The sequence below is a fragment of the Ziziphus jujuba genome, chromosome 4, assembly GCF_031755915.1.
Source record: "Ziziphus jujuba cultivar Dongzao chromosome 4, ASM3175591v1".
Classification (NCBI taxonomy): domain Eukaryota; kingdom Viridiplantae; phylum Streptophyta; class Magnoliopsida; order Rosales; family Rhamnaceae; genus Ziziphus; species Ziziphus jujuba.
In genome coordinates this window covers 1,863,363-1,876,400 of record NC_083382.1, presented here as the reverse complement: position 1 = coordinate 1,876,400, position 13,038 = coordinate 1,863,363, and the positions used below count along the sequence as shown (strand labels likewise).

At 33.1% G+C, this 13,038-nt stretch overlaps 2 protein-coding genes across 2 annotated transcripts; both read left to right on the top strand.

Annotated features, from left to right (window-relative positions):
• Window positions 1-4,448: 4,448 nt before the first annotated feature.
• Window positions 4,449-6,477, top strand: LOC132803424 (protein FAR-RED IMPAIRED RESPONSE 1-like). The gene is made up of 3 exons (XM_060816430.1): window positions 4,449-5,891; window positions 6,026-6,100; window positions 6,400-6,477. The coding sequence occupies exons 1-3, from the start codon at window positions 4,449-4,451 to the stop codon at window positions 6,475-6,477; spliced, it is 1,596 nt and encodes a 531-aa protein (XP_060672413.1).
• Window positions 6,478-11,789: 5,312 nt separating this feature from the next.
• Window positions 11,790-12,660, top strand: LOC132803423 (protein LEAD-SENSITIVE 1-like). The gene is made up of 2 exons (XM_060816429.1): window positions 11,790-11,904; window positions 12,068-12,660. Exons 1-2 carry the CDS (start codon window positions 11,790-11,792, stop codon window positions 12,658-12,660), a joined length of 708 nt encoding a protein of 235 aa, XP_060672412.1.
• Window positions 12,661-13,038: the final 378 nt, after the last annotated feature.

Here is a 13,038-nt window from a genome sequence, read left to right as displayed (position 1 = left end):
TTTTTTTGGGGTTTCTTGTGCCGTTATTGCTGTTCTTCTCCCCTTCAACTATAACTTGTAGATTTTTTAATTATTATTATACCAATCGGATCCCACTCATTAAAGTTTCAAAAAAGCTCTAAATCATTCTTCTTTTTTTCTTATTATATATTTTTTTTATTTCTTGTGGAATCCCCTGCCAGTCTTCAGTCTTTGATCCCGTAGCTGTTATACTTTTTTTAATTACTATTATTTTTTTCTACCATAGGGCAGCAGCAACCATTAAGGCTTCTTTCTCCATTTTTCTTTCTACCAGCCACTGTAGCAATTTCTTTCTCTAGTTTTTTCTATCGTGAGGCACTGCAGCAACCATCAAATCGTACCTATCATTCTCAGAAAAAAAAAAAGGTACCTTCTTTATTATAAATTAGAAACTTCATCGGTAGTTTTTGATAAGTGATTATTACTTTCTATATCAACATTCTTCATTATTTGCTTGAGTAAATTTATGTAATTATCATATTCAATATTGATTTCAATTTTATTTATATAATATTTAATCTAAACAATAGAAAAAACATATAAAATTTAATCATATATCTTTTTCATTTATGTGTTTCGTATGGTAATGCATCCATAAGAGGGTTTAAAATATGATATTGCATTCTTGCTATATTTTAATATTTTATAATAAATTGAAATATTCTAGGCTTTAAAATATTATTCTTTTTTTATTTTGCTTTGATATTAGATTTTCTTTTAATATGATTAAGCTTGTCATATATATATATATATATATATATATTTATACCATTATTTTTAATTTTTATGATTCTAATTTTTTTCTTTATGATATTTAATTAAAGTGCTGAAGATCATGGATAAATGATAGTTATATGAGTAAAGATATTAATATGTCATTGGAAGATGAAGATAAAAAAGATGAAGGAAACATAACTGGTCAAGAACAAATAGAAGCGATTCATTCTAAAATTTTGGATGAAATGATACCAAAACTTGGAATAGAATTTAAAAGTGAAGATGAAGCTTATAACTTTTATAATGCTTATGCTTACAAGGTTGGTTTTGGCATTCGAAGGAGTAAAGGACATAAAGATCAAAGTCGAAAGATGAAAAATAGAACTTTTTGTTGTTGTTGTGAAGGCTTTCGGGAAAAGGATAAACGAAGTATTAATGTTAAATCTCATCGTGCTAAAACAAGATTTGGTTGTTTAGCTAGAATGAAAATAAATTTGGATCAAACTGGTAAATATCGTATTACTGATTTCATTGGCCAACATACACATGTGACATCAACTCCCAGTAAAAGTCATTTGCATAGGTCTCAAAGGAAGTTAACTTTTGTCCAAGCAGCTGAAATAGATATAGCTGATAGTTTAGGAATTGCTCCTAAAGCAAGTTTGGAGTTAGTGGTTAAGCGAGTAGGTGGATATAATGTAACACCCCGTCCCAAAGTACAACGAAAATTTTCCAACTTTGACCGTTGACCGAAAAGGGGTCAAAAGTTGACTTTTTGTTCCGGTTGGAATTCTAGGTTGACTGAGGTACCGTTAAGAAGTACACGTTGGCACGAGTTCGTAGACTAGTAGCACGTTGAAAACGGAGCTACGGTTTGAAAGTTATGAGCAAAACAAGTTGATGTCCAAACTGTCCAAGGGTGCCGGAGTTGACATTTTATTCATGCAAAGTTGAGCTTTGACTCATGCATGGTTGTAAAGTGCTCGTCGATATGAGTCTGTAGACTAGCGGCACGTCCGATTTGGACATGTGGTTTGAAAGTTATGGACCTGTAGAGTTTTTCAAACATCGTATTATTTTAATATTATTTTTAAACATGTAACGATGTGCCACGTGTGATTTAATAAATGTGACCATGTGTCACCATGGTGAGATGCCACATGTCAACCATGTTTAATATCATATTATTTTATATAATATTATTTTTATTATTATTTAATTATTTTATTTTATTTTATTTTCCTTTTTCTTTTTCTTTTTCTTTTTCTTTTATTCTCCCCACGTGGGGAAAAAGGGGCAGGGACACGGGAGGAATTCTTTTTCTTTCTTCTTCTTCCTTCTCGTTCATTTTCTCTCCCTCCGGCCGTCTCTCTCTCTATCGTGTTTATCTTTCTCCGGCCACCACAAGCTACACGCGCCGGCCACCGTCCAAGACCACACGCCGGCGAGCTCACCAACCAAATTTGGCGACCGGCCGGCCGGCCACACGCCCAGATCGGGCCGGTGAAGTCGCAGTGGCGGGTTGAATTTTTTTCGGCGATTCTCGCCGTTTCCGGCCAGCCTACTCCAAATTACCACCCCTCTCCCCCTATTTTAGGTCCTCTGAGTCCAAATATGGCCTCCGATCTCCAAAATTCGAAGCGGTTTGCGAGATACGAGGAATTGAATCCCGGTCGAAGCTTTCCGGCCAAATTCCGGCCACCACCGTCAGAATTGGGGTCGATGGAGACCGGTAATACGATCCTCGTTCCACGAGCTTCGATTCGGTATATTATTCGACAATTTTGGATAACGTTTGTGTTTAACCCCCCGGGTATAGGGTATTATTTACCCGAATAAAATATTAATTTATCTGACTGTGTGTGAATTGTATTCTAGGAGCACGGGTGAGTCGTGGAATTGATCCCATGGAGGATCTTAGGTTAATTGCGCGCTCTAGGTGAGTGACCCGCCTTCAAAAATATTTTTGGGGTAATTAATTTGATATCTGCAGTTATGCTCATGTGGTGTACTTTAAATATAATCGGGAAAAATATTATTTTATATATATTTACCCATTTGTGCTAAATGGAATTTTGGGGTCATTAAGAAATTCCCGATTATTATTTTATTTTGATTAAATGGTATTTATTACACATGAGCAAGTATTTTCAGTAATTAATTGTGTCTGGATTTTATATTATTTTTGGGCATAATTGTTTTGAATATTTTAAGGAAATTATTTGTTTAAATTGGTGGTTTAATTTTCATAATTATGCCCGTGGTATATTATTTGTTGAACCGCGTGTTGCGAGAAAAATTAATTTTATTGGTTATCGATGTTTTCGTACCGGTTTGTTAAATGGAAATATGTGGGATGGTAAATGTGAAAATTGGTATATTTTCCACGGTAATTTTGGAAAACGGTACGGTTATAATTAATTTAGTAATTATTTTAGACGCACTCATACAATATTGGTGTTCTGGTATATATATGTGGTTAGCGCGCAAGTATTATGTCTCCCGTGAGTTGCCATTGGACCGAGGGTAGCCAAGTCTTATATATTGCGCATCAGCCGCCCCCCTCCTTGGCCGGGATGACGGTTTCAGCAGCGGTACTGTCGGGACGCCGAAGTGCCGTTTGCAAGTTTCTCTCTTTAATCTCCCCGCTAGTTGGTGATCAGGACGCTGGGTATCAGAAGGCATCACTGGTATATGGTTTGGTGCGTCAAGTACAAATTTTTCGGATAGAAATTTCAAACCCCAAAGAGTACAAAAATTATTTATTATAATTTATTACATTTTATTTATATTTGGGGTATTTATTTATTTATTTGTTGTTTATTAAATTGTTTGATCCTTGGTGTTCGTGAAATACGAATATCGGGTTTTGTGAAAATGTTTTAAAAAGAGAACATTTCCAATGGAGTGATTAATGAGAGTTTTGAGGGAAATTATTATTTCCAACTGCTATTATTTATTTACCTATTAATTGTTGGTATTAATTCAATTCCCTTTATTTGTTATATTATTAATATTAAAGGTGTTAAGTAGATAGGGTTACTCACTGAGATGATTAGCATCTCACGTTTTTAAATTCCGTTCCCCTAGGTCCAGGTTGGAGACATTGATTGTCCGAGGCGAGCCCAACGTCTCAGTTCGTTGCCGCAAGTCCAAAAAGTATTTCTTCCCTTTTTCCTCTCCATCTTGTATTGCTTCCTTATCTGTCATTGTATTAATTCCACATTTAATTGTATAATGCTCTGTATACTATGTTGGACATTTAGTTGTTATTTATGCACTGAGTTGCTGTTATTCATTTGAAGTGCTGTAAATTTGTGAAATCAATTTGTAGTATTGTGGGAGGAATAAGGGGATGAATATAGAAGTGTGTTTTCAGTGCAGGTAATTTTTGGTAAGTCCTACCTGTAGGGGAGGTGCTGCCGGATTTTCCATTAGAAAGGTTCGGTGGTATTTCCCTGGGATCAGGGCTTGTCTAGGGTTCCGAGGAGGAATTCTGGTCGGGTCCTGACATATAAAAACCTTGGATTTATTTGTGATGATTACAAGAATTACTTGAAAACGAAAAGAACAATTCAAATGAAAGTAGGAGAGACAGGTGGTGTTTTGGAATACTTACAATCTATGCAATTGAAAATCCTTACTTTTTTTATGCAAAACAAGTGGATCAAGATGATTTGATAAGTAATATTTTTTGGGCAAATGCAAAAATGATGATTGCGTACTCTCATTTTGGTGATGTAGTTAGCTTTGATACAACTTATAGGAAAAATCAAAGTGGTCGACCTTTTGCTATGTTTCTAGGGGTGAACCACCATAAGCAAACTACTATATTTGGAGTTGCATTATTATATGATGAATGTGCTGAAACATTTATCTGGTTGTTTGATACTTTTGTAAAAGCAATGTTAGGTAAAAAACCAAAAACTATTGTTACTGACCAAGATCCAGCAATGGCAAAAGCATTAACTTCTCAATGGCCAGAAACATGTCATCAGTTGTGTATATGGCACTTGTATCAAAATGCAGCAAAACGTCTTAGTGGAGTTTTTGCCAAATTTCAAGAGTTTGCCAAAGATTTTAGTAGCTGCCTATATGATTATGAAGAAGAACAAGAATTTTTTCTAGCTTGGAATGCAATGCTTGAGAAATATGATCTTAAAGATAATGATTGGCTTATACGAATGTTTGATTTGAGAAAGAAATGGGCATTGGTTTATGGCAGAGAGACTTTTTGTGCAGATATGACTACTACTCAACCGAGTGAGAGTATGAATAATGTGATTAAAAATTATGTCAGCTATCAACATAATTTATTAAGGTTCTTTGAGCATTTTCAGAGGTTAATTGAAGATCATCATTATGAAGAACTAAAGGCTGATTTCAAAGCTACTCAAAGTACTCCATCGTTATCATTTCCAGTTGAAATTCTAAAAGATGCAGCAAGTATTTACATCCCAACAGTATTCAAGGTGTTCCAAGATGAGTTATGTAAGGCTTATGATTATGCTATGCAAATATTTGATCATATTGGGATAATGACGGAGTACAAACTTACCAATAATAAAAAACAATTTCAGCATACTATTAGATATGATTTTTCTGATAACACAGTGATTTGCAGTTGTAGAAATTTTGAGTTTACAGGAATTTTGTGCTCCCATGCTTTTAAAGTTCTTTCTTCAAAGGATATAAAAAAAATTCCTATACAATATATATTGAAACGATGGAAAAAATCTGCAAAGTTAGGAAATTCTGAATTTGTATTTGCAAATACAATAAATGAAGACCCTAAAGTAAGTTTGGCAAGACGTTATAAGGATCTGTGTAGATTGCAAACTCAAGTGGCAACGAAGGCAGCAGAAACAGAAGAAACATATAAAATTGCAAGAACTGCTCTTGCTAAGATTTTAGAAGATGTGGATACATATTTAAAAGGCAATAATATTGGAAAATCCATCTCTAAAATCGTAGAGACTACAACCGTACCAAGTGCTAATGAGAAGATTAAAGGAATTAAAAATAAGAAAAGAGTACGTGGAAAATCTACAAGGCCAAGAAATGCTCTTGAAAGGGTGCGAAAGAAGAAAAATGTTGCACTTGGAGAACCATCTCAACAACAGTCACATGCTAGTGAAATAGCACATAATGATGTAAGAATTCACGTTCAATTCAACAAACTTATTTATTTCAATATTCCATTCAATGCGGTTATAATTATTATTAACTAAAATTTTGTCTGCATTATTTATATTAATATTTAATATACATATATTTTCACTTGCAGGTTTCTTCTAATTTTAATAGTCAAGATCTATTAAACTTGCCATTCAACATTGTGCCCGGATACCATGGTGATCACGTAATACTATATTTTTAATTACATTTCATCTTTGTGGTTCATGCTTTATTTTTTTTTATGGTAAAAATTATTAATATTATTTTATTTTCTTGTTTTTTTATATATATTAAAATATTATATATACTAGGTTTGTAGTCATGTTGCTTCAACAAATTTGATTCAGAATACAAGTATGTTGAATTTATTAGAACAGGTATTTCAAAAGATTATCAAATATATATATATAAATTTTTATTTTTTATTTTAAAGTTTGCTTTATTTTTATAGGAAATGACATGTACTTGTGTGTCCTTTTGTAGGTGCATGCAATCCCCCAAGAACACCAATGTTTCAGATTCAATGACAATTATATCATTGATAATAACAAGAATATATAGAAGTTTGACATAAGGATATAGAAACATTGAAAATAAGTTTTATATTATTTGTTTTTACTATTGAGAATAAGTTTTATATCATTTGTTTTTACTATTTAATGCACTTTAGAAACATTTATTACATTTCTTTAGAGTTAAAAATAATATTCTTTTATATATATATATAAATATTTTTTTTTTGATGAATAAAGTATTCTTTTATATTCGATGATAGATGTGTTTTGTTAAAATTGTAAATTGATGTTTTCTTATATATAACATAACAGAAAGAAATTGCTGCAGTGCCTCGTAGAAAGAAAAATAGAGAAAGAAGCCTTAATGGCTGTTGCTGCTGCACAGTAGAAAAAAATAATAATAATTAAAAAAAATATAATAGTTAGAGTGACGACTGGCATGGGATTGCACAAAAAATAAAAATAAAAAAATCAGAAAAAAAGAAAAATGATTTAGGGCTTTTTTGAAACTTTAATGAGTGGGATTCGATTGGTATAATAATAATTAAAAAAATATACAAGTTATAGTTGAAAGGGAGAAGAACGGCAAGAATGGCACAATAATAAAAAAAAAAAAAAAAAAAGAACAGAAACGAAAAGAAAAAGAATGGTAGAGGACTTTATTTATAAATTTTAATAAAATGGGCCTAATTGGAGTTTTGCAGCCATAAGAAAGCTTCTGTTAGTATAACTTAACGGTGAATGACGTGAAAACAGAAGAAAATATATGATAGTATTTTAAATAGGTGTCAATTTTTTATTAGTGGGATAGGATTGGAGACAGAGTTTTGGAGACAGAAAATCTGTATCCGGTACTCTGTATGTGGTCTAAATCTCGTCCACTGGTCTGGGCCCTAGCAGGCTTCAAATTTTTTTAATGGGCTGTATACAATAGAGTAACTTTCTCTCCGTACTTGGTCTACATACATATAATTGAAATTTAAATTTTTTTTATTTATTTAATCTTATAGTTTAGTTTTATTTTTATTTAACAACTAAAATTTTAGACATTCCACATCCCGTGGGTGCTTTCCAACAAGATAGAGTGGAGGCAACTACAGCCGGGTGATCACATCTACACGTGGAGGAGCTATTTCTACGCGCATCATGGTGATTTTCTCCTTCTTTTTATTTATACATGATATTATCTGTTAAATATATGTTCAAATGATAGGAGGTGGACTTAATTACATTATATATATATATATATATATAGCCAACCCATCTTTTATGAATTTTTCATTAGGACTTATTTTATTAGCCTTTGAATTTTTTTTAGGAGTTAAAATTTAAAAATATGTTTAGATTGCATTTAAATATTAGTTTGTTTATATTTTATTAAATTTATATAAATTTCAAATACATTTTTAAATCGTTCTTGAAAAAATCCAAATACTCATAAAAAAGGTTTTGATGAAAAATAAATTATTTAGGTAACTTGATGAGAAATTGATATAATATATATACATATATATATTTATATGAATAAAAATCACATAAGCACAAATAATATTATTATGTCTTTCTTTGTTAGTTTTTAAATTATATTAATTGTTAAAATTTAAAATTTAAAAAATAATCAAATGTAGATAAGGTGACATTATAAAATTCTATTGGAATTTGATAACTTTATCAAGATTTAATAACTCGATTGACACAATAATGTAATTAGCTGAGTTGACAAAAACCATACGTTTTTATTTTTTTCTGTCTAGGTTCAAACTTCACCCCCCCCCCCCAAAAAAAAAAAACTCTATTGACACTTGACAATTAATAAATATATTTTTAATAAAATTTTCAATTTTAACAATGTGATAAAAAAACCAAAAAAAAAAAAAAAAATTGATGTTAATCCTTATGTTAAAATCCAAATTTGAGCTGACCATATATATGCAGGAATATATATCGGTAAAAGAAGGGGTAGAAGAAAGGTGATCCATCTAACTCGAGAAGATGCCCCTATTACACCCACCATCCATCAATGGTGGGGCAATGGTGACCAAATAACCAGTGGTCCTGTGAGGATTTGCAACATGCGTAATTTTCTCAAGGTCGGCAAACTCTACCGCTATGACTATGGTGTTGATCTAGATTTCTTTATAGCCAAAAGCCGAGGAGGTACAGGTACTCTTGCCTACTCGGATCCACCAGTATTTGTCCTGCACCGTGCCTATTTCCTCCTGGAGAATGGCTTTGGTGCCTACAACCTCTTCCACAACAACTGTGAAGACTTTGCAATATACTGCAAAACAGGGTTGCTAGTGCCAAGGATCATTACCGTCGGCCGTAGTGGACAGATAGCATCCGTTTTTGCCGCCATTTGTGCTATCATTTCATTTCCATATTCATTGCTGCTAACTAATATTAATAATTTTGTTGGTGGGCTAGCTGTGGGTTATGTCCTTTACTCAATCTGGAGACTGTTTTCTGATACAGGATATCGTAGGGATGCTCGTGGAGTTCGAATTCAGGAACTGGCTGCTTTTGAGAGATTTATTTCTTTTATGTCCCGACAGCTTTTTTTCACATTCGTACCCAAGTTTATTTGTTACCCTATTTTGCTAAACACATTTTGGTTTCCTGAACGTCCCTGGGCTCTAAGGAGTAAAAATTGTCTTCTCGACTTGATTATAACAGTTGCTTATATGTGGATGGGGTCCTTTGATGGAAATTGTAATTATTATTTATTTGAACTAATGGGACGGTCCAATTGCTAATGAAATCTATCCTTCTCAACTTATCCAAAAATGGAGACACTGCTGTATATGCAATCACCGCTCCATTGGAGTTCTGACCAAAAAATCATGCTCCACTGTAGTGCACTTTTTCCTTTTTAAAATAAAAAGATCCATAACCTATGACTAAACATCCGTGTCCCATCATTAGATACACAAATGGGTTGAGTTCCATGGTATTTGCTGGCTTATTAGTAATCTCAAAGATGTAACTAAATTTGTAAGTATGTGAAATGGGGCGGAGCATATATAGGTACCGTCAAGTTGGATCAAATTCAAGAAAGAATGTAAGGGTAAAAGAGGTGGAAAATAATCCAGCTACACTGTGCATGGTATTAATAAATACATAATGTATTAACCAATGCTGTCGAATGCAAAAGTTAGTAATTAACACATGAAGCATTTATCCAAATCTAGCTTAATCTAGAGCCATTTCTCTATACAATTATAGATGATCATGCTCTTCTTGCTACTAAACCATGACAATGACAATTCTTTTGGGTCATGGTATGTAGCTTATTATATTCTTCATTTGGAAACTTTTATTTATTTATTTTAAACATCCATTAGTCAGCTCTTCTTATTCATTTTTATGCAAGGTCGCTTTTATGATTTCTCAAACAGTTTATTAACATAGATGTGCTAGTTATTTTCATCTTTTAACCAGATAAAATGACAACGATTTAATAAAAAGTTACCACAGTCTACTTCACTTTAATTTTGTATATGTTTTGAATGAAAACAAGTGGATAGGGTCAAGATAAAATTGGAGAAGAGTTCAAAATGTAACTTTTTATATGCTTTTGTTAGAATCGATAAATAATAATAATAAATAAATGTAAAATTTGATGAGAAATCCAACCCAAATATTTTTCTGCCACTTTCTTTCTCTGAATTAATTGAAGGTTCCATATGACTCACTCAAGGAATTCAATAGTTACTCCTGTTTTTAACACTTTGCAAATTTGCAAATCTTTTATCTGGTACATAAAAAATCAGGTGTGTTGATGTAATGAATATAAAATTTATTATTTGCTATTAATGTTCTTATACATGGTTTTCTTTCTTTTAAACTGTTTCTTTTATTTTCCTGACCTCCTTTGCTAAACGCATATATATGCATGTGACTGTGGGTTTAAAAAAGTAAACACCAACAATCAATGCTTAAAGTCTGCACCAATGGGTTGTCTTCCACAACCTTTTTAATCCAAAGAAGAATGAAGAAGTCGAAGAGGGCGGTTTGCCATGGATATAACAACATTTGGGCAATGGTGATTGTTTGGCAATGACTTTCCTCTGTTTTATTTGTCTTTCATATAGAAAATGCTGTCTTTTAATTAAAAAGGCATTCTCGTCTTTCCACTTGTTAATTTTTTATTAAATTATATATTATATATTGTGTAAAATAATAAATTGAAAGAAAAATAAAACTAAAGGAGAAGTATCTGAAAAATATATAAACACAAGGATAATTATTTAAAAAAAAAAAAAAAAACTTTAAAACTACAAGGTAAGTTTATGTAATTGTCCCATAAAATATAGTTTTTGTCTATTTTTTCTTTGTGTTTTTTTGCTCTGCCGATTACGGGAAGTACTTTGCTCTTCTTAGATTCTTATATATTTATTTGAACTTATCTGCTTGATCCTAGCCACTTTCAATTTTGCAGGAAACGATAACAGGCAACACAATTAAAGAAAATATCTTACTGACAGATGATTTGGAAGCATTGTTATTTTTATAACCCAGCTTTTGGATGAACGTTAGGCCATCTCTTTCTCTGTCTGCTCTGTTTTGTTTTTTTGGTTGTACACAGTAAAATAAATATGTTCACACTCATAAATTTGAGGAGTAGAAAAATTCCTATCAGTGACACGCTGCCCTTGTTGACTAATTTCGTGGAGATAAGGGACACACTGACTGACTGACATACAATAATAGGTACTAGGGCAGCATCTTTTCCCTTATTGTTTGATGCCACGACATAACTATTTGTTTAATAATAGGACTTACCCATCTGTCAGCCAATCCTTTCTCCATTACAGTCCAAACCCCGTATTGTCCTCATGCACTCGTTAATCAGGGTTTTCAATATTGGCATTGCATCTCTAGGGGTGTTGAATTCAATTTCCCATTTCCTTGAAGAATAGAAAGAGAGAGAGAGAGAGCGAGAGAGAGAGAGTAACATGTCCTACTGTAAGATGATTTTTGGTTATTTGCTTTAAATAAACATGTATACTCATAAGTTGGAGAAGTAGAATACTCCTAGCAATAGCATTGATATACATATATTGCCCTTGTTGACTAATTTGATGGCGATAAGTGACACTGACTTACTGACATACAATACTAGGTAGTACCTTTTCCCTTATTATTATTTGCTGTCGTCATTATTTCTTTAAGAGTATAGAAATATGGACTTACCCTTCTGTCAGCCAATCCAATCCTTTCTGCATTACAGTCCAAACCCTGTATTGTCAGGGTATTCAATATTGGCATTGCATCTCTAGTGTGGTTGAATTCAATTTCCCATTTCCTAAAACACAAATTTGAAGAGCAGAGAAAGAAACATATCCCAGTTGTAAGATGAGTGAACTGCGCAACAAGATGTGGAAGGTTCTTCTCAAGGAAACCAAGAAGAAAAACCTAAAGCCTGGAGATCACATCTACATATGGACACAAGCCAATACAAAAGACCATGGTAACCTTCCTCTTCTTCTCCATTTCTTTTGAATTTATGCCAGTCAGTACTTTTGTGCTTCACAGACTTTTTTTTTTCTTTTTCCTTTCTTATGAATGAGAATCTGAGTTTGTTCACCACCATGAAATTTACTTCATAATTTTCCTGATATATATGACTTCAGGAATATATTTGGATGAAGAAAACGTGATCCACTTCACTCAAGGTCGACGAGGAGCAAGGTCAGACGATCATCATAGTACATGTCCAAAATGCAGTGACCATGATCAATCAAGTTTTCATGGTGTGGTCTCTTCCTGCATAGATGGTTTCCTTTCTGGTGGAGATCATCTGTATCGCTTTGAATATGGTGTTAATCCAGCTCTCATCCTCGCCAAACTCGGAGGTACAACTCTTGCGCGTGCTGATCCAGCTGAAGTTGTGCAGAACCGTGCGTCTAGTTTCCTTCTAATTGTTAACAATGACTCCAGTTGGCACTACCGTTTCATAAACAATGGTAAAGACTTTGCAATGTATTTCAAAACAGGCTTGGTACTGATAGATAACATAAATTTCAGCAGAAGTTGGCAAATTGCAGCATTTTTCTTGGCAGTTTCTGTCACTGTCTTTCCTTCTCTGCAGCAACTCACAGCTGCTACTTTTACTGGTGTGGCAGCTACATGTTTTGGCTTATACTGTAATCATAGATTTGGTTCTGATATCAGAGCCCGTCCTAATGTTATTAAAGTGGATCAAGTAGACATCTGTTGCTATTAAGAGTACTAATGTGGTCTGAGCCTTTTCAACTGCGGTCTGAGACTCCTCGAGGGGTCTGGATTCTATCATGGTTCAAGCACTTGAGTTAGATAAAAGATAATGATATAAGGTTAAAAGAATAGGGTCTTGGGTGTCAAAATAAAATCACAATAGTAAAGAACCAATACACATGAGTTAGAATCCATGTTAAATACCATAATTTTAAAGAAGAAGAAAGAAATATGGAGATCAAGAAGATCATCACCATGATGGGCATAGGTGCTGCAGGAGTCGCGCCTCCATGTGTAGATGTGATCTCCGGGCTTCAACTGCTTTTTATGTATCTTGTTCGAAAGCAGCCTCTGGATATTAAACGGAAAATGTTTTAGTAAGTAATTT